The sequence below is a fragment of the Rhinatrema bivittatum genome, chromosome 11 (genome assembly GCF_901001135.1).
Source record: "Rhinatrema bivittatum chromosome 11, aRhiBiv1.1, whole genome shotgun sequence".
Lineage (NCBI taxonomy): Eukaryota > Metazoa > Chordata > Amphibia > Gymnophiona > Rhinatrematidae > Rhinatrema > Rhinatrema bivittatum.
The window spans coordinates 99028561-99051003 of record NC_042625.1 but is presented as its reverse complement, the minus strand read 5'-3'; the positions used below and the strand labels follow the sequence as shown (position 1 = coordinate 99051003).

The following is a 22443-nucleotide window of genomic DNA, read 5'->3' as shown; positions in this document are numbered from 1 at the left end:
TTTCTCCACATAAATCCTTTGAAACCCTGGAACTGACTGATAAAGAGCAGACTGGTCCGGGTCCAGTTTGCCCAGTCAAGATTCCTGTGAGATTCGGAACTGGTCCTTGCTCAGGAGATCTCTCTGCTGCTTGCCGAGCTGCTCATTTGGCGTGCAAGCCATTTCGTCCCAGGTGACAGTGCTTCAGGAGTGTGAAATCCCTGCCCAGCGGAAGAGCACTGGAGAAGAAGAGAGGGCAGGAAGGAAGGTGCGAGGAAGAAGGAAGTATTGGGGATGGTGGAGGAATGGATTCTCAGAAGACTTTAAACATCTGTCTCAATGTTCAGAAGCTGATTGAAGAAAAGGAAATATGAGTGCAGCCTAGAGGAGAGGTGGAGCAGGGAGAGAGAATGAAGGGGGATAGGAGAAGGCAAGCATTCTCTGCAAATCACCCAACTTTCTCTCTTTCTACCCATCTAGGACAGAGCAAGAGTGAGGGGAGAGAGACTCATCTGAATGTGAAGGCTGATACAGAGAATATGACAAGGCTCATCCAGTCTGCTTATTCCTGACACAATACTGCCAGCCCCAGCTAATCTCTGCTTTCCCTTCATACCTGCATGGAAGGATCCTCCCTATCAGCCTCAGACTTTATCCCTCACTTCCCCGCAGCTCAGGATCCTCTGTGCTTCTCCCAGGTTTCACCTTGACACCCTGCCTATAAAGATCATCCATACCAGTCCCAGGCTTTACCCCTCTCTACCCCAGCACTAAGGATCCTCTGTGCCTATCCCAGGCTTTACCCCTCCCTACCCCAGCACTAAGGATCCTCTGTGCTTATCCCAGGCTTTACCCTCCCTACCCCAGCACTAAGGATCCTCTGTGCTTATCCCATGCTTTCCCCTCCCTACCTCAGCACTAAGGATCCTCTGTGCTTATCCCATGCTTTCCCCTCCCTACCTCAGCACTAAGGATCCTCTGTGCTTATCCCAGGCTTTACCCCTCACTCCCCCACAGCTAAGGATCCTCTGTGCTTATCCCAGGCTTTACCTCTCACTCCCTCACAGCTAAGGATCCTCTGTGCTTATCCCAGGCTTTACCCTCCCTACCCCAGAACTAAGGATCCTCTGTGCTTATCCCAGGCTTTATCCCTCACTCCCCCTCAGCTAAGGATCCTCTGTGCTGATCACAAACTTTGTCGAATTGTTTTTACTGTTGGCCCTCAACTCCTCAAACTAGGATGGCTTCTCTCTGTGACTGGCATGTGAGTGGGGAAAGGGCAAGAAACAATTCACGTGATTATTCTTCCTTAATCACTATCAGCCTTTCCTCTTAGGAGAGTGGGGTTAGCAGTGGTGTGCCACGGAGATTGCTCCTTAGGAGAGTGGGGTTAGTAGTGGTGTGCCACAGAGATTGCTCCTTAGGAGAGTGAGGTTAGTAGTGGTGTGCCACAAAGATTGCTCCTTAGGAGAGTGAGGTTAGTAGTGGTGTGCCACAAAGATTGCTCCTTAGGAGAGTGGGGTTAGTAGTGGTGTGCCACAGAGATTGCTCCTTAGGAGAGTGAGGTTAGTAGTGGTGTGCCACAAAGATTGCTCCTTAGGAGAGTGAGGTTAGTAGTGGTGTGCCACGGAGATTGCTCCTTAGGAGAGTGGGGTTAGTAGTGGTGTGCCACAGAGATTGCTCCTTAGGAGAGTGAGGTTAGTAGTGGTGTGCCACAGAGATTGCTCCTTAGGAGAGTGAGGTTAGTAGTGGTGTGCCACGGAGATTGCTCCTTAGGAGAGTGGGGTTAGTAGTGGTGTGCCACGGAGATTGCTCCTTAGGAGAGTGAGGTTAGTAGTGGTGTGCCACAGAGATTGCTCCTTAGGAGAGTGGGGTTAGCAGTGGTGTGCCACGGAGATTGCTCCTTAGGAGAGTGAGGTTAGTAGTGGTGTGCCACGGAGATTGCTCCTTAGGAGAGTGGGGTTAGCAGTGGTGTGCCACGGAGATTGCTCCTTAGGAGAGTGAGGTTAGTAGTGGTGTGCCACGGAGATTGCTCCTTAGGAGAGTGGGGTTAGCAGTGGTGTGCCACAGAGATTGCTCCTTAGGAGAGTGAGGTTAGTAGTGGTGTGCCACGGAGATTGCTCCTTAGGAGAGTGGGGTTAGTAGTGGTGTGCCACGGAGATTGCTCCTTAGGAGAGTGGGGTTAGCAGTGGTGTGCCACAGAGATTGCTCCTTAGGAGAGTGAGGTTAGTAGTGGTGTGCCACGGAGATTGCTCCTTAGGAGAGTGGGTTAGCAGTGGGTGTGCCACAGAGATTGCTCCTTAGGAGAGTGAGGTTAGTAGTGGTGTGCCACGGAGATTGCTCCTTAGGAGAGTGGGGTTAGTAGTGGTGTGCCACAGAGATTGGTACTTGGACCTGTTCTTTTCAATATTTTCATCAGCAACATTGTGGAAGAACTATTGGGAAAGGTTTGCCTATTTGTGGACACCCTGGAAGGTGTGGAAAACATGAGGAGACATTTAGTGAAACTTGAGGAATGCTTTGGCAGCTAAGATTTAATGCAAAAAATATGCAGTCATAGATTTGGATTGCAAAACGTAAGGAGGAAGCACAGTATGGGGCAAGAATCTTCTGTGCACAAAATGAGAATGAGATCTAGGTGTGATCCTAGCTGATGATCTCAAGGTGGCCAAACAGCTGGATAAAGCGATGGTAAAAGCCAGAAAGATGCTTGGCTGCATAGGGAGAGGACTGGTCAGCAGAAAAAGGGAGGTGATGCTGCCCCTGTATAGGTCCCTGGTGAGACCTCACCTGGAATACTGAGACTCCACCTTCAAAAGGATAGAAACAGGATGGAGTTGGGCCAGAGGGGGCTACTAAAATGGCCAGTGATCTTCATTCTAAAGCATAGGGGGAGAGACTTAGAGAACTAAACATGGGAAGGTCAATATTCAAAGCCATTTAGATGGATAACTCACAAGTTATCCATTTAAATGAATAATTTTGAATATTTCCTTTGTATATCCCAGAGGAAAGGCGAGATATGATAATCATTTAAATATTTCCAAGGCTTCCATGCACAGGAGCTGAGCCTCTTTCAAAGGAAAGGAGGCTCCAGAGATGAGGGGTCATGGGATGAGGGTGAAAGGGGGTAGAATCAGCAGTAATCTAAGGAAATATTTATTTACAGAGAGGGTGGTGTTCACATGGAGCAGCCTCCCAGTGGAGGCAAGGACACTATTTGAATTAAAAAAACACTGGCCAAGTACCGAAGATCTCTGATAGGAAGGGGCTACCAAGCTGAGCAGGAGATGAGGATGGGGCATGTGGTCTTTATCTATGTTTCTGTGTTTCTCCACCAGCAGAGGACCATCTTGCCAGGCAGAGCCAGGATGAAGCGTGAGTTCAGCTGTTTGCTTGTAACAAGCCATAAACATATCCCAATGTAGATGGTGAAGTCATGCAGTTATAGAAAGGAAGAAAGATCAGCAAGCAAGGACCTAACGATAAAAAGTTACTGACCCCGAGGATGCAGCTTATTGCAGCTCACATAGACAGGCAGCAAGAGGTCAGAGGCAGCGTGCAGGCAGCGGGCTGACAGAGGTGGGGTACAGAGAGAAAGGCGTTGGAGGCAGGATATAAGCAGTGAGCTGATGGAGGCAGAGTGTGGACAGTGAGATGATGGAGGCAGAGTGTGGACAGTGAGCTGATGGAGGCAGGCAGCGGACAGAGAGATGATGGAGCCAGGGTGCAAACAATGATATGATGGAGATAGGGTGCAGACAGTGAGATGATAGAGGCAGGGTGCAGACAGTGAGATGATGGAGGCAGGGCATGGACAGTGAGGTGATGCAGGGTGCAGACAGTGAGATGATGGAGGCAGGGTATGGAGAATGAGCAGTCTGGAGGCAGGGTATAAGAAGTGAGATGAGGGATGCAAGGATGAAGCAGGAAACTGACTGAGGCAGAGACCATCATACCTATCACACAGAACGGCTTCCTGGCAAAACGCAGCCGTCCCTGCCATCCTCGGTAACGACAGCAGCAACCAGCAGACCAGACCCGAATGACGTACTCCATTCCAAAGACCACTATCATAACAAACTCCTGCCGTGGGAGGAAGAAAGCACAGCATGTTTAGCAGGGAGAGAACTCAGATCTCAAAACCCCAAACTAAACTTCCTTACATCAAGCAATGTCAGTGAGAGTCCCAGACTGAAGACAGGACCTGGCCTCAGACTCCTCAGCAAGGTCATCCTCGTCTTCTTACCATTACGGTAGCAATTCAACTAGATTTTGGAATTTAAAAATGTCTATGCACTTTCTTTTGACAGGAGTAAGTATTATAAAATACACGGTTTTATGAGAAAAAGTTCCGTTTTTGGGAAGTAGTTGAAGACAACCTGTGCTAGAAGTCTGCAGGCTCTATCATCAGCCTCCAGCATCCAAGTTCAGGAGTAAAGAGGAAGCAGGAAACACAAGGAAGAGGAGGGATGGGAGCTCCTGTCTTTTCTCGAGTGTCAGTCCTGCACCCCTCTGCCTCCTCCTTTCCAGAAACAGGGACACAATCTGCTTCCTCACTGGAAAGTCACAAGGATTGTCCTAATTCAGTCTCTGTAGGAAGACTGACCTCGACCCTTTCTGACAAGCGAGGAAGGGAAGAGGTTTCTGCAGTCAGTCAGGTCCCCTTTTCTTAACAGGTGTGATTTAGGGAACATCTGGAGACGGGTTTAGAAGAATGGCTCTATCCAGAGCCCATTCCAGGAGCTACAGGGATTCTGCAAAGGTCGTGGGAGCCTCTGCTCCGGATTCTGATTCTCTTCCTGCTGCTGGGCTGCGATTCTATCATGAGACAGAGGTAAGTGTCCCATTAGAGTTCTGGGGTGTCTTTGTTTCATTTCAACTCCTAACTTAGCTTTCATGGCCATTATACTGTATTAAACATTTTCCGCCACCCTCCTGACTGCCCTAAATTCGGCCATGCACCCCCCACCACATGCACTGCATTCTACGTGTGAATCCTTATAAACTGAGGTGCTCTTTACTAGGGAAAGCTACGGTAGGAATCAATTCCTTAGTCACAAGACATGAAGCTGGCACTACACTGGCCCAGCCTTGGTGGTGTCCATCAGGAAGGACTCCAGGATATGTCTGCATCACAGTCTTACCAGGATGAACAAGCCTTCGTTGGCCAGGTTATGATGTTCAGGGATGGTGGAGAAGACAGAGAGGACCAAGCAACTGAAAACCAGCAGGAATCTGCAGAGAAAAGCCAACAATGATGAACTTACTTCCCACAGGATGAGGTCAAGCTTCTGCTGCCCAAACCTCCACCACAGGCAAGATAATGCACAGAGTCCAGAGTGGAAGTAACCTGAGGAAGCAGAGAAAGGTAACCCATTTGACCAGTACTGTGGGGATGGGGAGAAGGTTTGCCCCCCTAGTACCCACTCCTGTATAGCTTGACCTCGCCAGCACATCTCAAATAGTCAGCACCCTGGGGCGGAGAGAAGACCCTGTTCCCATTAGCCCTCCCTCCCCCTCACTGTGCAGTGTGAAGCTTGGATGGATTTTAGGAGGCAGTGAACTGATGACTGATAACCTTTGGTTGAGGTTATGGGTGCCTTTTTGTGCACAGGATAGGAAGAGATGAGGTATATTGGTATGCTAGCCAGCAGGCTCCATCAAAACATAACAACATTGTAGATGACGGCAGCTACTCATAAGAACATAAGAAATTGCCACGCTGGGTCAGACCAAGAGTCCATCAAGCCCAGCATCCTGTTTCCAACAGAGGCCAAACCAGGTTACAAGCACCTGGCTATTACTCTGCCTAGTTATCCCTGTCCACGAGGCAAAGACACATCCCAGCTGCCGGTAATGTGAGCCTGTCCATAGGATATCACTCCTTATCCAAAACTGCCCATTTTGCAGGCTGTGATACCTTTAATGGGAGCATTGTAAGAAAACATACAAACGTAGTAGAAGGGACACTTTTCATGTCACACCTTCCCAGCTAGCCAAGCTCAAAGTAGGTTACAACAACTTGGTGTCTACATTCAGGTACATGAATAAGGCACAGAAGAAAAGAGTATGAAGGCTTAGGGCATATAACTGGGTAGTGGATGACAAAATGCATCACAGATAGCATGGGAAAAGGGCAAATGGGAAGCCAATGTTTCCAGCTACACAAGGAGCATCATGGCTACCAATGTCCAAATTCTGCTTGCTCAGGCTTTACTTTCCAAGAATAATTAGTGACATCTGTCAGGCCGATACAATAAAAGTCGACCTTCCCATTAGTCCCCCTCACCTTCCATGTCCTACAGATCCCCCCCCCATCCATCACTATCCCTCACTCTCCAGCCTGGAGAGACCTTCCCATTAGCCCCCCCTCACCTTCCATGTCCTACAGATCCCCCCTCCTCCCATCACTATCCCTCACTCTCCAGCCTGGAGAGACCTTCCCATTAGTCCCCCTCACCTTCCATGTCCTACAGATCCCTCCCCCCATCCATCACTATCCCTCACTCTCCAGCCTGGAGAGACCTTCCCATTAGCTCCCCTCACCTTCCATGTCCTACAGATCCCCCCCATCCATCACTATCCCTCACTCTCCAGCCTGGAGAGACCTTCCCATTAGCCCCCCCTCACCTTCCATGTCCTACAGATCCCCCCCATCCATCACTATCCCTCACTCTCCAGCCTGGAGAGACCTTCCCATTAGTCCCCCTCACCTTCCATGTCCTACAGATCCCTCCCCCCATCCATCACTATCCCTCACTCTCCAGCCTGGAGAGACCTTCCCATTAGTCCCCCTCACCTTCCATGTCCTACAGATCCCTCCCCCCCATCCATCACTATCCCTCACTCTCCAGCCTGGAGAGACCTTTCCATTAGCCCCCCCTCACCTTCCATGTCCTAGATATCTCCCTCATCAGCACCCTTCTCTGAGACACTGTCCTCCCTCTAGGATGACACTGAAGGGGTAATATTCAGGCACTGACTGGATAAACGTATCTGGCTAACGTTGGAGGGATATTCGGTGGTGCAGCCATGCTATTGAATATAGCCGGCTATCTTGAAGGTAGCTGAATAAATGTATACAGTTATCTTTTGGACTACTCTATGGCATGACTATAGTTAGCCAGATAAATTATTCAGCAAACTTATCTCCACCCTGAAATGCCTCTATGGAATCCAGCTAAACCTTAGCCACATAAGTGGGGGAAATATTGAAAACTCGTCATTTATCTGGCTAAAATGAGGAAAATAGTTAGAAAAAAACTGAAAGGTGCAGCTGCAAAGGTTAAAAGTGTTCAGCAGGCTTGGACATTGTTTAAATACAATCTTAGAGGCGCAGTCCATATGTATTCCACACATTAAGAAAGGTGGAAGGAAGGCAAAACGATTACCGTCATGGTTAAAAGGTAAGGTGAAAGAGGCTATTTTAGCCAAAAAAACATCCTTCAAAAATTGGAAGAAGGATCCATCTGAAGAAAATAGGATAAAACATAAGCATTGTCAAGTTAAGTGTAAAACATTGATAAGACATGTGAAGAGAGAATTTGAAATGAAGTTCGCCATAGAGGCAAAAACTCATAATAATAACTTTTTAAAATATATCCAAAGCAAGAAACCTCTGAGGGAGTCGGTTGTACCATTAGATGACCGAGGGGTTAAAGGGGCTCTTAGGGAAGATAAGGCCATTGCAGAAAGACTAAATGAATTCTTTGCTTCCGTGTTTACTAATGAGGATGTTGGGGAGATACCAGTTCCAGAGATGGTTTTCAGGGGTGATGAGTCAGATGAACTGAACGAAATCACTGTGAACCTGGAAGATGTAGTAGGCCAGATTGACAAACTAAAGAGTAGCAAATCACCTGGACCGGATGGTATGCATCCTAGGGTTCTGAAGGAACTAAAAAATGAAATTTCTGATCTATTATTTATTTATTTATTTATTTATTTATTTAAAGACTTTTATGGTATTAGTGGGGAACATCATACCGGTTTACATATGAGCATTTAGGTTTGGAAAATACATATTAACAGGGAGATGGAACTGGGAGGGGATAACAAGTTGCAGTATGGAAATATAGATTAAACAATACAACAAGAAACTTTACATAAGGTATGTTTAATCACTAACAAGCCGATACATTACAGGCGAGTGGCCTGTGCACGCGCCGGGAGAGTGGGCGTTCGTCCGCTCTCCCGTGGACTTTACTGAATCAGCCCAGTTATGAGGGGGATATGGGCTGATAAAGTGGGGGAAAATCTATTCTGGATATGGTCCTTTAAATCTGTTCTGGATAGTTAAAATGTGTAACCTATCATTAAAATCATCCATTGTACCTGAAGACTGGAGGGTGGCCAATGTAACCCCAATATTTAAAAAAGGCTCCAGGGGCGATCTGGGTAACTATAGACCAGTGAGCCTGACTTCAGTGCCAGGAAAAATAGTGGAAACTATTCTCAAGATCAAAATCGCAGAGCTTATAGAAAGACATGGTTTAATGGGACACAGTCAACATGGATTTACCCAAGGGAAGTCTTGCCTCACAAATCTGCTTCACTTTTTTTGAAGGGGTTAATAAACATGTGGATAAAGGTGAACCGGTAGATGTAGTGTATTTGGATTTTCAGAAGGCGTTTGACAAAGTCCCTCATGAGAGGCTTCTACGAAAACTAGAAAGTCATGGGATAGGAGGCGATGTCCTTTCGTGGATTACAAACTGGTTAAAAGACAGGAAACAGAGAGTAGGATTAAATGGTCAATATTCTCAGTGGAAAAGGGTAAACAGTGGAGTGCCTCAGGGATCTGTACTTAGGTCGGTGCTTTTCAATATATATATAAATGATCTGGAAAGGAATACGACAAGTGAGGTTATCAAATTTGTGGATGATACAAAATTATTCAGAGTAGTTAAATCACAAGCAGACTGTGATTCATTACAGGAGGATCTTGCAAGACTGGAAGATTGGGCATCCAAATAGAAGATGAAATTTAATGTGGACAAGTGCAAGGTGTTGCATATAGGGAAAAATAACCCTTGCTGTAGTTACACGATGTTAGGTTCCATATTAGGAGCTACCACCCAGGAGAAAGATCTAGGCATCATAGTGGATAATACTTTAAAATCGTCGGCTCAGTGTGCTGTGGTAGTCAAAAAAGCAAACAGAATGTTAGAAATTATTAGGAAGGGAATGGTTAATAGAACGGAAAATGTCATAATGCCTCTGTATCGCTCCATGGTGAGACTGCACCTTGAATACTGTGTACAATTCTGGTTGCCGCATCTCAAAAAAGATATAGTTGCGATGGAGAAGGTACAGAGAAGGGCAACCAAAATGATAAAGGGGATGAAACAGTTTCCCTATGAGGAAAGGCTGAAGAGGTTAGGGCTGTTCAGCTTGGAGAAGAGACGGCTGAGGGGGGATATGATAGAGGTCTTTAAGATCATGAGAGGTCTTGAACGAGTAGATGTGTCTCGGTTATTTACACTTTCGAATAATAGAAAAACTAGGGGGCATTCCATGAATTTAGCAAGTAGCACATTTAAGACTAATCGGAGAAAATTCTTTTTCATTCAATGCACAATAAAGCTCTGGAATTTGTTGCCAGAGGATGTGGTTAGTGCAGTTAGTGTAGCTGGGTTCAAAAAAGGTTTGGATAAGTTCTTGGAGAAGTCCATTAACGGCCAATAATCAAATTTACTTAGGGAATAGCCACTGCTATTAATTGCATCAGTAGCATGGGATCTTCTTAGTGTTTGGGTAATTGCCAGGTTCTTGTGGCCTGGTTTGGCCTCTGTTGGAAACAGGATGCTGGGCTTGGTCTGACCTAGCATGGCAATTTCTTATGCTCTTATGTTCTTATACTTGTGAGGTATCCAGCTAAATGTTGCAGAATATTGACCATGCTTAGGAATCGTGGAATATAAAGTAAAATAAATGATGCTGTCCATTCTGCACTGAGCCTCTGAAATCATTCTACCAAGAATATCAGCGGCAGATTCCGATTATTGCCTGTAGAGGGCAGTGTGTAGTAATCTGCCGGGAAGCCAAGGGCAGGGAGGGAGGTGGAGGAGATTCCCTACTCCCATCCCCCCACTCTCTTCTCACCTCTACAGAACCGGAATGTGTACGCAGCACTGTACAGATTCACATATGAGGCAGTCTGCTTTCAATCTTGTCAAGACAGTCAAACACACAGGCAAGACAAATAACGGTTTGGGAAAAGATTTAAAATCTCAAAGGTGAGTTTAATTTACAACAGGGACCAATCTAAGTAATTGGGAAAGCTATAAAAATGGAATCTTTGCCCCAGAAAACAATCAATATAAAAAATGGAAAGTGGAGTGGGTGAATGAGGAGAAGGGTTACAATGAGAAAGTGCCTCTTCCTTCCTCAGAGTCCAGCATTTTTACTGGTAGGTAAATGCACTTCAAAAGACCCCAGATTTCACACAGTTAAACCAAATACAAAAAACACACAAAACCTCAAAAGCACAATCAGAAATTGGTAATTTTCAACGTGTCTGAAGGGGCCACTGTGTATGGCTCCTTTTCTGTGGCTACTGGCAAAGTGCATGTACGGATCCCTTAACCTATGCCAAACCCCAGAAATTCCAATATTGCTTCTGAGCCAGCAATGAACAGTCACCTTCGCTGCCCCATCTAACAAAGGGAAACACACCTGCAGTGCACACCAGCTGTCCCATCTAACAAAGGGAAACACACCTGCAGTGCACACCTGCTGCCCCAACTAACAAAGGGAAACACACCTGCAGTGCTCACCAGCTGTCCCATCTAACAAAGGGAAACACACATGCAGTGCACACCAGCTGCCCCAACTAACAAAGGGAAACACACCTGCAGTGCACACCAGCTGTCCCAACTAACAAAAGAGACAACACCTGCAGTGCACACCAGCTGCCCCAACTAACAAAAGAGACAACACCTGCAGTGCACACCAGCTGCCCCAACTACCAAAAGAGACAACACCTGCAGTGCACACCAGCTGCCCCATCTAACAAAGGGAAACACACCTGCAGTGCACACCAGCTGCCCCAACTAACAAAAGAGACAACACCTGCAGTGCACACCAGCTGCCCCAACTACCAAAAGAGACAACACCTGCAGTGCACACCAGCTGCCCCATCTAACAAAGGGAAACACACCTGCAGTGCACACCAGCTGCCCCAACTACCAAAAGAGACAACACCTGCAGTGCACACCAGCTGCCCCATCTAACAAAGGGAAACACACCTGCAGTGCACACCAGCTGTCCCAACTACCAAAAGAGACAACACCTGCAGTGCACACCAGCTGCCCCAACTACCAAAAGAGACAACACCTGCAGTGCACACCAGCTGCCCCATCTAACAAAGGGAAACACACCTGCAGTGCACACCAGCTGCCCCAACTACCAAAAGAGACAACACCTGCAGTGCACACCAGCTGCCCCATCTAACAAAGGGAAACACACCTGCAGTGCACACCAGCTGCCCCAACTACCAAAACAGACAACACCTGCAGTGCACACCAGCTGCCCCATCTAACAAAGGGAAACACACCTGCAGTCCACACCAGCTGCCCCAACTACCAAAAGAGACAACACCTGCAGTGCACACCAGCTGCCACATCTAACAAAGGGAAACACACCTACAGTGCACACCAGCTCCCCCAACTACCAAAAGAGACAACACCTGCAGTGCACACCAGCTGCCCCATCTAACAAAGGAGACACACACCTGCAGTGCACACCAGCTGCCCCAACTACCTAAAGAGAAACACACCTGCAGTGCACACCAGCTGCCCCAACCACCAAAAAAGAAACACACCTGCAGTGCATACCAGCTGCCCCATCTAACAAAGGGAAACACACCTGCAGTGCACACCAGCTGCCCCAACTAACAAAAGGAGGTACACACCTACAGTGCACACCAGCTGCCCCAACTACCAAAAGAGAAACACACCTGCAGTGCACACCAGCTGCCCCAATTAACAAAAGGAGGTATACACCTACAGTGCACACCAGCTGCCCCAACTACCAAAACAGACAACACCTGCAGTGCACACCAGCTGCCCCAACTACCAAAAGAGACAACACCTGCAGTGCTCACCAGCTGCCCCAACTACCAAGAAAGACAACACCTGCAGTGCACACCTGCTGCCCCAACTACCAAAAGAGACAACACCTGCAGTGCACACCAGCTGCCCCAACTAACAAAAGAGACAACACCTGCAGTGCATACCAGCTGTCCCAACTAACAAAAGGAGGTACACACCTACAGTGCACACCAGCTGCCCCAACTACCAAAACAGACAACACCTGCAGTGCACACCAGCTGCCCCAACTAACAAAAGGAGGTACACACCTACAGTGCACACCAGCTGCCCCAACTAACAAAAGGAGACACACACCTGCAGAGCACACCAGAGGCCCCAGCTAAGAAAAGGAGACGCACACCTGCAGTGCACAACAGAGGACCCAGCTAAGAAAAGGAGACACACACCTGCAGTGCGCACCAGAGGCCCCAGCTAAGAAAAGGAGACGCACACCTGCAGTGCACACCAGAGGCCCCGGCTAAGAAAAGGAGACACACACCTGCAGTGCGCACCAGAGGCCCCAGCTAAGAAAAGGAGACGCACACCTGCAGTGCACACCAGAGGCCCCGGCTAAGAAAAGGAGACACACACCTGCAGTGCGCACCAGAGGCCCCGGCTAAGAAAAGGAGACACACACCTGCAGTGCACACCAGAGGCCCCGGCTAAGAAAAGGAGACACACACCTGCAGTGCGCACCAGAGGCCCCAGCTAAGAAAAGGAGACACACACCTGCAGTGCGCACCAGAGGCCCCAACTAACAAAAGAGACAACACCCGCAGTGCATACCAGCTGTCCCAACTAACAAAAGGAGGTACACACCTACAGTGCACACCAGCTGCCCCAACTACCAAAACAGACAACACCTGCAGTGCACACCAGCTGCCCCAACTAACAAAAGGAGGTACACACCTACAGTGCATACCAGCTGCCCCAACTACCAAAACAGACAACACCTGCAGTGCACACCAGCTGCCCCAACTAACAAAAGGAGGTACACACCTACAGTGCACACCAGCTGCCCCAACTAACAAAGGGAAACACACCTGCAGTGCACACCAGCTGTCCCAACTACCAAAAGAGAAACACACCTGCAGTGCACACCAGCTGCCCCAACTAACAAAGGGAAACACACCTGCAGTGCACACCAGCTGTCCCAACTACCAAAAGAGACAACATCTGCTGTGCACACCTGCTGCCCCAACTACCAAAAGAGACAACACCTGCAGTGCACACCAGCTGTCCCAACTACCAAGAGAAACACACCTGCAGTGCACACCAGCTGCCCCAACTAACAAAGGGAACCACACCTGCAGTGCACACCAGCTGCCCCAACTAACAAAGGGAAACACCTGCAGTGCACACCAGCTGCCCCAACTACCAAAAGAGACAACACCTGCAGTGCACACCTGCTGCCCCAACTACCAAAAGAGACAACACCTGCAGTGCACACCAACTGCCCCAACTAACAAAAGAGACAACACCTGCAGTGCACACCAGCTGCCCCATCTAACAAAGGGAAACACACCTGCAGTGCACACCAGCTGTCCCAACTACCAAAAGAGAAACACACCTGCAGTGCACACCAGAGGCCCCAGCTAAGAAAAGGAGACACACACCTGCAGTGCACACCAGAGGCCCCAGCTAAGAAAAGGAGACACACACCTGCAGTGCACAGCAGCTGCTCCAAGTATCAAAAGGAGACACACACCTGCAGTGCACACCAGAGGCCCCAGCTAATCAAAGGAGACACACACCTGCAGAGCACCCCAGAGGCCCCAGCTAAGAAAAGGAGACACACACCTGCAGAGCACACCAGAGGCCCCAGCTAAGAAAAGGAGACGCACACCTGCAGTGCACACCAGAGGCCCCGGCTAAGAAAAGGAGACACACACCTGCAATGCACACCAGAGGCCCCAGCTAAGAAAAGGAGACACACACCTGCAGTGCACACCAGAGGCCCCAGCTAAGAAAAGGAGACGCACACCTGCAGTGCACACCAGAGGCCCCAGCTAAGAAAAGGAGACACACACCTGCAATGCACACCAGAGGCCCCAGCTAAGAAAAGGAGACACACACCTGCAGTGCACACCAGAGGCCCCAGCTAAGAAAAGGAGACGCACACCTGCAGTGCACACCAGAGGCCCCGGCTAAGAAAAGGAGACACACACCTGCAGTGCACACCAGAGGCCCCGGCTAAGAAAAGGAGACACGCACCTGCAGTGCGCACCAGAGGCCCCGGCTAAGAAAAGGAGACACACACCTGCAGTGCACACCAGAGGCCCCGGCTAAGAAAAGGAGACACACACCTGCAGTGCGCACCAGAGGCCCCAGCTAAGAAAAGGAGACACACACCTGCAGTGCACACCAGAGGCCCCGGCTAAGAAAAGGAGACACACACCTGCAATGCACACCAGCGGCCCCAGCTAAGAAAAGGAGACACACACCTGCAGTGCGCACCAGAGGCCCCAGCTAAGAAAAGGAGACGCACACCTGCAGTGCACACCAGAGGCCCCAGCTAAGAAAAGGAGACACACACCTGCAGTGCGCACCAGAGGCCCCAGCTAAGAAAAGGAGACGCACACCTGCAGTGCACACCAGAGGCCCCAGCTAAGAAAAGGAGACGCACACCTGCAGTGCACACCAGAGGCCCCGGATAAGAAAAGGAGACACACACCTGCAGTGCGCACCAGAGGCCCCGGCTAAGAAAAGGAGACTCACACCTGCAGTGCACACCAGAGGCCCCGGCTAAGAAAAGGAGACACACACCTGCAGTGCGCACCAGAGGCCCCAGCTAAGAAAAGGAGACACACACCTGCAGTGCACACCAGAGGCCCCAGCTAAGAAAAGGAGACACGCACCTGCAGTGCGCACCAGAGGCCCCGGCTAAGAAAAGGAGACACACACCTGCAGTGCACACCAGAGGCCCCGGCTAAGAAAAGGAGACACACACCTGCAGTGCGCACCAGAGGCCCCAGCTAAGAAAAGGAGACACACACCTGCAGTGCACACCAGAGGCCCCGGCTAAGAAAAGGAGACACACACCTGCAATGCACACCAGAGGCCCCAGCTAAGAAAAGGAGACACACACCTGCAGTGCGCACCAGAGGCCCCAGCTAAGAAAAGGAGACGCACACCTGCAGTGCACACCAGAGGCCCCAGCTAAGAAAAGGAGACACACACCTGCAGTGCGCACCAGAGGCCCCAGCTAAGAAAAGGAGACGCACACCTGCAGTGCACACCAGAGGCCCCAGCTAAGAAAAGGAGACGCACACCTGCAGTGCACACCAGAGGCCCCGGATAAGAAAAGGAGACACACACCTGCAGTGCGCACCAGAGGCCCCGGCTAAGAAAAGGAGACACACACCTGCAGTGCACACCAGAGGCCCCGGCTAAGAAAAGGAGACACACACCTGCAGTGCGCACCAGAGGCCCCAGCTAAGAAAAGGAGACACACACCTGCAGTGCACACCAGAGGCCCCGGCTAAGAAAAGGAGACACACACCTGCAATGCACACCAGAGGCCCCAGCTAAGAAAAGGAGACACACACCTGCAGTGCGCACCAGAGGCCCCAGCTAAGAAAAGGAGACACACACCTGCAGTGCACACCAGAGGCCCCAGCTAAGAAAAGGAGACACACACCTGCAGTGCGCACCAGAGGCCCCGGCTAAGAAAAGGAGACACACACCTGCAGTGCACACCAGAGGCCCCAGCTAAGAAAAGGAGACACACACCTGCAGTGCACACCAGAGGCCCCAGCTAAGAAAAGGAGACACACACCTGCAGTGCACACCAGAGGCCCCGGATAAGAAAAGGAGACACACACCTGCAGTGCACACCAGAGGCCCCGGCTAAGAAAAGGAGACACACACCTGCAGTGCACACCAGAGGCCCCGGCTAAGAAAAGGAGACACACACCTGCAGTGCGCACCAGAGGCCCCAGCTAAGAAAAGGAGAGGCACACCTGCAGTGCACACCAGAGGCCCCGGCTAAGAAAAGGAGACACACACCTGCAGTGCACACCAGAGGCCCCAGCTAAGAAAAGGAGACACACACCTGCAGTGCGCACCAGAGGCCCCAGCTAAGAAAAGGAGACACACACCTGCAGTGCGCACCAGAGGCCCCAGCTAAGAAAAGGAGACGCACACCTGCAGTGCACACCAGAGGCCCCGGATAAGAAAAGGAGACACGCACCTGCAGTGCGCACCAGAGGCCCCAGCTAAGAAAAGGAGACACACACCTGCAATGCACACCAGAGGCCCCAGCTAAGAAAAGGAGACACACACCTGCAGTGCACACCAGAGGCCCCAGCTAAGAAAAGGAGACACACACCTGCAGTGCGCACCAGAGGCCCCAGCTAAGAAAAGGAGACACACACCTGCAGTGCGCACCAGAGGCCCCAGCTAAGAAAAGGAGACGCACACCTGCAATGCACACCAGAGGCCCCGGCTAAGAAAAGGAGACACACACCTGCAGTGCGCACCAGAGGCCCCAGCTAAGAAAAGGAGACGCACACCTGCAGTGCACACCAGAGGCCCCAGCTAAGAAAAGGAGACACACACCTGCAGTGCGCACCAGAGGCCCCAGCTAAGAAAAGGAGACGCACACCTGCAATGCACACCAGAGGCCCCGGCTAAGAAAAGGAGACACACACCTGCAGTGCACACCAGAGGCCCCAGCTAATCAAAGGAGACACACACCTGCAGTGCGCACCAGAGGCCCCAGCTAAGAAAAGGAGACGCACACCTGCAGTGCACACCAGAGGCCCCGGATAAGAAAAGGAGACGCACACCTGCAATGCACACCAGAGGCCCCGGATAAGAAAAGGAGACACACACCTGCAGTGCACACCAGAGGCCCCGGATAAGAAAAGGAGACACGCACCTGCAGTGCGCACCAGAGGCCCCAGCTAAGAAAAGGAGACACACACCTGCAATGCACACCAGAGGCCCCGGATAAGAAAAGGAGACACACACCTGCAGTGCACACCAGAGGCCCCAGCTAAGAAAAGGAGACACACACCTGCAGTGCGCACCAGAGGCCCCAGCTAAGAAAAGGAGACACACACCTGCAGTGCACACCAGAGGCCCCAGCTAAGAAAAGGAGACGCACACCTGCAGTGCACACCAGAGGCCCCGGATAAGAAAAGGAGACACGCACCTGCAGTGCGCACCAGAGGCCCCAGCTAAGAAAAGGAGACACACACCTGCAGTGCACACCAGAGGCCCCAGCTAAGAAAAGGAGACACACACCTGCAGTGCGCACCAGAGGCCCCAGCTAAGAAAAGGAGACACACACCTGCAGTGCGCACCAGAGGCCCCAGCTAAGAAAAGGAGACACACACCTGCAGTGCACACCAGAGGCCCCGGCTAAGAAAAGGAGACGCACACCTGCAGTGCACACCAGAGGCCCCAGCTAAGAAAAGGAGACACACACCTGCAGTGCACACCAGAGGCCCCAGCTAAGAAAAGGAGACGCACACCTGCAGTGCACACCAGAGGCCCCAGCTAATCAAAGGAGACACACACCTGCAGTGCACACCAGAGGCCCCAGCTAAGAAAAGGAGACACACACCTGCAGTGCACACCAGAGGCCCCAGCTAAGAAAAGGAGACGCACACCTGCAGTGCACACCAGAGGCCCCAGCTAAGAAAAGGAGACGCACACCTGCAATGCACACCAGAGGCCCCAGCTAAGAAAAGGAGACACACACCTGCAGTGCACACCAGAGGCCCCAGCTAAGAAAAGGAGACACACACCTGCAGTGCACACCAGAGGCCCCAGCTAAGAAAAGGAGACACACACCTGCAGTGCGCACCAGAGGCCCCGGATAAGAAAAGGAGACACACACCTGCAGTGCACACCAGAGGCCCCGGCTAAGAAAAGGAGACGCACACCTGCAGTGCACACCAGAGGCCCCAGCTAAGAAAAGGAGACGCACACCTGCAGTGCGCACCAGAGGCCCCAGCTAAGAAAAGGAGACGCACACCTGCAGTGCACACCAGAGGCCCCGGCTAAGAAAAGGAGACACACACCTGCAGTGCACACCAGAGGCCCCGGATAAGAAAAGGAGACACACACCTGCAGTGCGCACCAGAGGCCCCAGCTAAGAAAAGGAGACACACACCTGCAGTGCACACCAGAGGCCCCGGATAAGAAAAGGAGACGCACACCTGCAGTGCACACCAGAGGCCCCAGCTAAGAAAAGGAGACACACACCTGCAGTGCACACCAGAGGCCCCAGCTAAGAAAAGGAGACGCACACCTGCAGTGCGCACCAGAGGCCCCGGCTAAGAAAAGGAGACGCACACCTGCAGTGCACACCAGAGGCCCCAGCTAAGAAAAGGAGACACACACCTGCAGTGCACACCAGAGGCCCCAGCTAAGAAAAGGAGACACACACCTGCAATGCACACCAGAGGCCCCAGCTAAGAAAAGGAGACACACACCTGCAGTGCACACCAGAGGCCCCGGATAAGAAAAGGAGACGCACACCTGCAGTGCGCACCAGAGGCCCCGGATAAGAAAAGGAGACGCACACCTGCAGTGCACACCAGAGGCCCCGGATAAGAAAAGGAGACGCACACCTGCAGTGCACACCAGAGGCCCCGGATAAGAAAAGGAGACGCACACCTGCAGTGCACACCAGAGGCCCCAGCTAAGAAAAGGAGACACACACCTGCAGTGCACACCAGAGGCCCCGGATAAGAAAAGGAGACGCACACCTGCAGTGCACACCAGAGGCCCCGGATAAGAAAAGGAGACGCACACCTGCAGTGCGCACCAGAGGCCCCGGATAAGAAAAGGAGACGCACACCTGCAGTGCACACCAGAGGCCCCGGATAAGAAAAGGAGACGCACACCTGCAGTGCACACCAGAGGCCCCGGATAAGAAAAGGAGACGCACACCTGCAGTGCACACCAGAGGCCCCAGCTAAGAAAAGGAGACGCACACCTGCAGTGCACACCAGAGGCCCCGGATAAGAAAAGGAGACGCACACCTGCAGTGCACACCAGAGGCTCCAGCTAAGAAAAGGAGACGCACACCTGCAGTGCGCACCAGAGGCCCCAGCTAAGAAAAGGAGACGCACACCTGCAGTGCGCACCAGAGGCCCCAGCTAAGAAAAGGAGACACACACCTGCAGTGCACACCAGAGGCCCCAGCTAAGAAAAGGAGACACACACCTGCAGTGCGCACCAGAGGCCCCAGCTAAGAAAAGGAGACGCACACCTGCAGTGCGCACCAGAGGCCCCAGCTAAGAAAAGGAGACACACACCTGCAGTGCGCACCAGAGGCCCCAGCTAAGAAAAGGAGACACACACCTGCAGTGCGCACCAGAGGCCCCGGATAAGAAAAGGAGACACACACCTGCAGTGCACACCAGAGGCCCCAGCTAAGAAAAGGAGACACACACCTGCAGTGCACACCAGAGGCCCCGGATAAGAAAAGGAGACACACACCTGCAGTGCACACCAGAGGCCCCGGCTAAGAAAAGGAGACACACACCTGCAGTGCACACCAGAGGCCCCAGCTAAGAAAAGGAGACACACACCTGCAGTGCACACCAGAGGCCCCGGATAAGAAAAGGAGACACACACCTGCAGTGCACACCAGAGGCCCCGGATAAGAAAAGGAGACACGCACCTGCAGTGCACACCAGAGGCCCCGGATAAGAAAAGGAGACACACACCTGCAGTGCACACCAGAGGCCCCGGATAAGAAAAGGAGACACACACCTGCAGTGCACACCAGAGGCCCCGGATAAGAAAAGGAGACACGCACCTGCAGTGTGCAGCCAGCTCCTTCCCTGAGAGTGACATGTAAGTGCCCCTGAACTGGCACACTCTGTTCTCTACCTCCCAGTGGACTCAAAACTGGGGCTTCTGTCCTTCTTCCACTGCGTCAGAAGGTCACATGAAAGTGATAATTCATGTCCGCCGTAACGAGGTCAGTGTCCTGTTTTGTTGGGGTTTTTTTTACTTTTCTCCACCACTGCCGTTCCTACCCCTCCCTACTCTCAAGCGCGGGCTGTCTCCTCTTCCAGCCTGACATACACAGCTGGAATGTGTAGTAATTTGTGTCTTAGCATGACACACACACAAGTGCAGTGATTAATGAAGCAGTTCATGAGAGGAAATCAAAGAGTTTTTTTGTAATCACTGAAGCCAGAAAAGTGAGAGGGACTCTCCCCTCCAGGGCTTTAAATATACAATAAGGAAAACATCCAAGGTCCTTCTGTGCAATTAAAAAACCACTTCCTGTAAAACAGCCATTAGAATTATTTGAAAGCCTCATTCAACCACATTTTCTCTATGGATATGATCCCGAAGTCTAAAGTGTGTACAAGAAGGCACAGAATCTCAATATAAATCCTGCTCCTCCACCATCAGAATCCACAGAAAATCCCCCAACAACGGACCTAGGATGTTGACCCATACAACTCACCATATTAAAAAAATAAACATCTGTTGTCCCCTCAGTAATTGCAGCAGAAATACCGAAGTGATGCAAAACTCTACCAAAAAGAAACTTAGAACCCTTATAACAAACCTATCATACTGTAGAAACATAGAAATGACAGCAGAAGAAGACCAAGTGGCCCATCCAGTCTGCCCAGCAAGCTTTCACACTTATCTGTTACTCTGACCGCTGAGGTCAGGGCCCTTATTGGTAACTTTTTCGTTCTATTTCCCTTCCACCCCCGCCATTGATGTAGAGAGCAGTGCTGGAGCTGCATCTAAGTGAAGTATCAAGCCTAATTGGTTAGGGGTAGTAACCGCCGCAATAAGCAAGCTACTCCCATGCTTATTTGTTTACCCAGCCTGTTCCATTCAGTCCTTGCTGGTTGTTGTCTGAATATAATTCCTCTTTTCTTTATCCCCTCCCCCTGCCGTTGAAGCAGTGAGCTGCACTGGATATGCATTGAAAGTGAAGTATCAGGCTTAATTGATTCGGGGTAGTAACTGACGTAACAAGCAAACTACACCCTTAATTATTTGTTTACCCAGCCTATGCCATTCAGTCCTTGTTGATTGTGTCTGAATATAAATCCACTTTTCTTCATTCCCCCTTCCGTTGAAGCAGAGAGCTATGCTGGATATGCATTGAAAGTGAAGTATCAGGCTTATTTGGTTTGGGGTAGTAACCGCCGCAACAAACAAGCTACTCCCACACTTATTTGTGAATGCAAATCCTTTATCTCACATTTCCTCTTGCATTGAAGCATAAAGCAATGTTGGAGTCGCATTAACCTTGTGACTGTTTATTTAATAAGGGTATTAATCACCAGGTAGTAGCCTTCATTCCCGCAAGCCACCCTCTCTTCATTCACATCCTCTAGACTTTAAGGATCCACAGTGTTTATCCCACACCCCTTTGAAATCCTTCACAGTTTTGGTCTTCACCACTTCCTCCGGAAGGGCATTCCAGGCATCCACCACCCTCTCCGTGAAGAAATACTTCTTGACATTGGTTCTGAGTCTTCCTCCCTGGAGTTTTAAATCGTGACCCCTAGTTCTGCTGATTTTTTTCCAACGGAAAAGGTTTGTAACAGCACTACTCCAAGGACTCAAATAGTAACTCCCCTACCCATGAAGAGACATCACTGAAGATATTACATCAGGTCCTAAAACCCCAATACACCTCCTATTAGGAAAACAGGCAAACCTGGCTGCTATAGATCCCGATACAGAAACTACATGCTAGCAGAATACCTCACCTCAGTCACACATGCAGAACACAGATAGACCCTTGCGAAATAGAATAAACAGACCATACAGTGTCAATAGAAATATGCACACAAAAGTAAATGAAGTGAAAACCTTATGCTAATCTTTATGATGCTGGTTGAAGCCCATTGTTGGCCAGATACATTGTTATTTTTGAGCAATGTAAAAATAGAAACATCACCATTTATCACAAAACATCAAACAGCAAATCAAGAAATATAAAATCATCAACCATACTAATAAAAAATATATATATTTCAAAACATTTCACAAATAGATTAATATCCAATAATTAAAAACTTGTGTAAACATTTGTTTTAAATTTCCCAAACACCAATAAAATATTTCAAAACAGTAGATACATGAAATCATATCCAATAATTAAAACTAAAAGGGATAAAAAAAATATCCTTTGCTCTTCATTCCTAGGAACTTTTAATTTCCAGTCACCCTGAGATTGTCTTCGATTAGTGGGGGAGGGGGAGAGCACACAAACTTTATCCTCTCTTTCTCTCATACACACTCTAACATCTTACACATACACACAGAGGCACTCTCACACACCCAGACACACTCTCTCACACATTCAGGCTCTCTCTCTCATACATACATTCACACACACAGGCTTGCTCTCTTACACACA

The 22443-nt window shown here is 50.1% G+C and overlaps 1 protein-coding gene across 1 annotated transcript in view; it reads right to left on the bottom strand.

Moving 5' to 3' along the window:
* KCNQ4 (potassium voltage-gated channel subfamily Q member 4) overlaps positions 1–22443 on the bottom strand; it is a 135487-nt gene that overhangs the window by 34299 nt on the left and 78745 nt on the right. The window contains 2 exon segments of the mRNA XM_029571438.1: positions 3939–4065; positions 5127–5217. Of these exon segments, the coding sequence (XP_029427298.1) occupies positions 3939–4065; positions 5127–5217 (218 nt within the window).